General features: G+C 46.1%; 1 protein-coding gene across 1 annotated transcript; it reads left to right on the top strand.

Annotated features, from left to right (window-relative positions):
- The first annotated feature begins 245 nt into the window (after window positions 1–245).
- On the top strand, window positions 246–3,271 carry si:ch211-140b10.6 (protein POLR1D-like). The gene is made up of 3 exons (XM_055881931.1): window positions 246–420; window positions 2,227–2,301; window positions 2,483–3,271. Exons 1-3 carry the CDS (start codon window positions 395–397, stop codon window positions 2,901–2,903), a joined length of 522 nt encoding a protein of 173 aa, XP_055737906.1. The 5' UTR covers window positions 246–394; the 3' UTR covers window positions 2,904–3,271.
- Window positions 3,272–3,887: the final 616 nt, after the last annotated feature.

Below are 3,887 nucleotides of genomic sequence, written 5' to 3'. Positions count from 1 at the left end.
CGCCCACTGCTCTTCTCCAGCAGTCAGTCAAGGAGAAGGGGGCAGGGTCTCGTGCTGTCAATCCCAAAATTAAATTAGAGGCTTCCCTTTATGCCTGTTCGAAACTAACTACTAAAGAGTATCATTATGACATTTATTTTCAATATTAGACTACATACATACTGTTGTACAACATTGAAACATAATGTGTTTGTTGTTAAGCAATGCTATCTGTTTTTTACGTATAAAATTCGATATTACGTAAGGCACTGCTAAGGACAGTAGCCATGCGGGTCCCTGCCGGAAGGCCCCCATGGAAGAGAAGTAAACATACATATTCAGAAATAAACATTAGCTAGCATTGGCAGTATTGATTTGAAATATCTTTTGATTATTTTACATTGATCATTACACTATGGCAGATGATGGCGAATTGGAGAAGTATGTTATAATCTATCCTATTGCCAGACTGGTATTTCTTGCTTGATGTGAATTTCTGGGGTGTTTTGAAGGGGGAGCTAACGTTAGCTAAGGAACGTCAGCCAGTAGCGTTAGTCAAGTAGCTAGGTCAAAGCGATTTATTATGCTATTAAAATAGCTAGTTAATTGTTCACCAGCTTAGCTATTAGGTAGCTTGCTATACGTGTCAATGATTAGCTAGCTATGTTTCAATTATTTGTTGCATGACTATCTAGATAACTCGCATAGAGACTGAATTGTTGTCGAGATTCAGTAGGGTACTGTATGCCAGCTAAACAAGTTGAGGTTATTTTTGAGTCGCAGCTGCTGTAAAGTGTGTGTGTGTGTGTGTGTGTGTGTGTGTGTGTGTGTGTGTGTGTGTGTGTGTGTGTGTGTAAAAAAGGGAGAATAGAGATTGATGTCTGTGTGCACCATTGACATTAAAATAAAATGTGTATGAGAGATTCTGTATTTCCTGTGTACACTTTTCTGGGATCTGTGGTCAAAGGGCAGCTGTAACAGTTGATCCGTGGTCAAAGGGCAGCTGTAACAGTTGATCCGTGGTCAAAGGGTAGCTGTAACGGTTGATCCGTGGTCAAAGGGCAGCTGTAACGGTTGATCCGTGGTCAAAGGGCAGCTGTAACAGTTGATCCGTGGTCAAAGGGCAGCTGTAACAGTTGATCCGTGGTCAAAGGGCAGCTGTAACGGTTGATCCGTGGTCAAAGGGCAGCTGTAACAGTTGATCCGTGGTCAAAGGGCAGCTGTAACAGTTGATCCGTGGTCAAAGGGCAGCTGTAACAGTTGATCCGTGGTCAAAGGGCAGCTGTAACAGTTGATCCGTGGTCAAAGGGCAGCTGTAACAGTTGATCCGTGGTCAAAGGGCAGCTGTAACGGTTGATCCGTGGTCAAAGGGTAGCTGTAACGGTTGATCCGTGGTCAAAGGGTAGCTGTAACGGTTGATCCGTGGTCAAAGGGTAGCTGTAACGATTGATCCGTGGTCAAAGGGCAGCTGTAACGGTTGATCCGTGGTCAAAGGGCAGCTGTAACAGTTGATCCGTGGTCAAAGGGCAGCTGTAACAGTTGATCCGTGGTCAAAGGGCAGCTGTAACAGTTGATCCGTGGTCAAAGGGTAGCTGTAACGGTTGATCCGTTGTCAAAGGGCAGCTGTAACAGTTGATCCGTGGTCAAAGGGTAGCTGTAACGATTGATCCGTTGTCAAAGGGCAGCTGTAACGGTTGATCCGTGGTCAAAGGGTAGCTGTAACGGTTGATCCGTGGTCAAAGGGCAGCTGTAACGGTTGATCCGTGGTCAAAGGGCAGCTGTAACGGTTGATCCGTGGTCAAAGGGCAGCTGTAACGGTTGATCCGTTGTCAAAGGGCAGCTGTAACGGTTGATCCGTGGTCAAAGGGTAGCTGTAACGATTGATCCGTGGTCAAAGGGCAGCTGTAACAGTTGATCCGTGGTCAAAGGGCAGCTGTAACAGTTGATCCGTGGTCAAAGGGCAGCTGTAACAGTTGATCCGTGGTCAAAGGGCAGCTGTAACGGTTGATCCCACTGACTCAGCAGGTCAACCCAGGACACACATGACATGTGCCTCTAGCTCTGTGACTATCTTAGACTGGCATAGTGCCTTCTTTCTCTGCTTTTTATCCTGCTGTTTTCCTTCACTTTTATTCTCTTTCTGTCTCTTTCTCTATTCTCCCTATTTCCTCCTACTTATATGTTAATCAATATCTCCCTCTCTTGCACCTTAAACTCTCTCTGTCACTCTCTCCGTGTGCCATGTAGACGTGCAGTGGAGGAGCTGCTGAAGGAGACCAGTAGGGCTCGGGTGCGAGCAGAAACTATGGGTCCAGCAGGCTGGTGAGTGGCATACGTTAGGAAAGGATCTGGTAAACCATCTGTTATGGGTATTTGGCGTTCAATGCAGAATGTACTTGACACATGGCAAGGTGTGACAGACCAAGACAGATGGTTGGGTAATGGCTCATATTGAAGGCCTTGCTGGATTTGAAATGTTAATTTTGGTTCAACTGTCTTCCAGGATGAAATGTCCACTGCGCAGCACCAACAAGCGTTTCCTGCTCAACACACTACGCACCACCATCCCACAGCGCCGCCCTACTGGCCACTCAGGAGAACAGACATCAGAGTGTAGGAGGCACAGCAGGACCCCATCCACAGACCACAGAGACAGTCACAGACGACACAGGGATGAAGACAGTCATAGGGACAGCAGAGAACATAGTCTCAAAGATGCACACAAAAGAGACAAAGACAGCAACAAGTGCCACAGAGACGGCTACAAATACAGAGGGGTTGGAGACGATGACAGATACAGCCATAGAGACAAGAAACACCGGGATAAAAGTGTCCCTGGTCACAAAACACACAGTCCCCATTCTAAAGAACACTCCCCATCTGATGTCCCTTCCTCTTGTAGAGACCGCTCTCTCCGCCGATAGTAGCTCCTCCTCCTCATCAGACCACGCCCATTTCAGGGCCAGTTCTCACTCCATAGGCCACACCTATCAATCAAACCAGCGCGCACCTGTCAAAGACACTCCCAGTGGGAGGAGCCACTGACATCATAACCTTGTAGGGAGTGCTGTAACAGCATTACCAGAGGAGGTTTTCTCCCTCGAAGACATACATAACCATTGAATGACTGGAAAGACATACATAACCATTGAATGACTGGAAAGACATACATAACCATTGAATGACTGGAAAGACATACATAACCATTGAATGACTGGAAAGAATGTATTGTCTGAGAATGTGAGAAAGATTGGGGTTGATTAAATTGCATTTGTTTCTACTGATCTTTTAACTGGAGGTTGTGTCTTTCCTGTTCTTATTCTCAATTTTGACACACTTATTCCCATCTTGCACGCAGCTCTGTTATTTCATTGTGAATCTTGCTGGTACGATCTGTAAACTGACATGATCAAATCAAATTTTATTAGTCACATGCGCCGAATACAACAGGTGTAGTAGACCTTACAGTGAAATGCTTACTTACAAGCTCTTAACCAACAATGTAGTTTCAAAAAATATGGATAAGAGTAAATAAAAGTAACAAGTAATTAAAGAGCAGCAGTAAAAAATAACAAAATACACGGGGGGGGGGGGGGGGGGGCTGTCTCAGCCTCCAGCATAAATATTGGAGGCTGAGACAGGAGGGGTCGGGAGACACTGTGGCCCCATCCGACGATACCCCCGGACAGGGGCAAACAGGCAGGATATAACCCCACCTACTTTGCCAAAGCACAGCCCCCACACCACTAGAGGGATATCTTCAACCACCAACTTACCATCCTGAGAAAAGGCAGAGTATAGCCCACATGATCTCTGCCACGGCACCGTAGCGTACGTGTAGGTATGTACAGCAGGACCAAATCAGAAAGATAGGTAGGAGCAAGCCCATGTAATGCTTTGTAGGTTAG

This window comes from Salvelinus fontinalis, chromosome 25, assembly GCF_029448725.1.
Source record: "Salvelinus fontinalis isolate EN_2023a chromosome 25, ASM2944872v1, whole genome shotgun sequence".
Classification (NCBI taxonomy): Eukaryota; Metazoa; Chordata; class Actinopteri; order Salmoniformes; family Salmonidae; genus Salvelinus; species Salvelinus fontinalis.
Note: the sequence above shows the minus strand (reverse complement) of the source record. Positions and strands in the feature narration are given on the sequence as shown.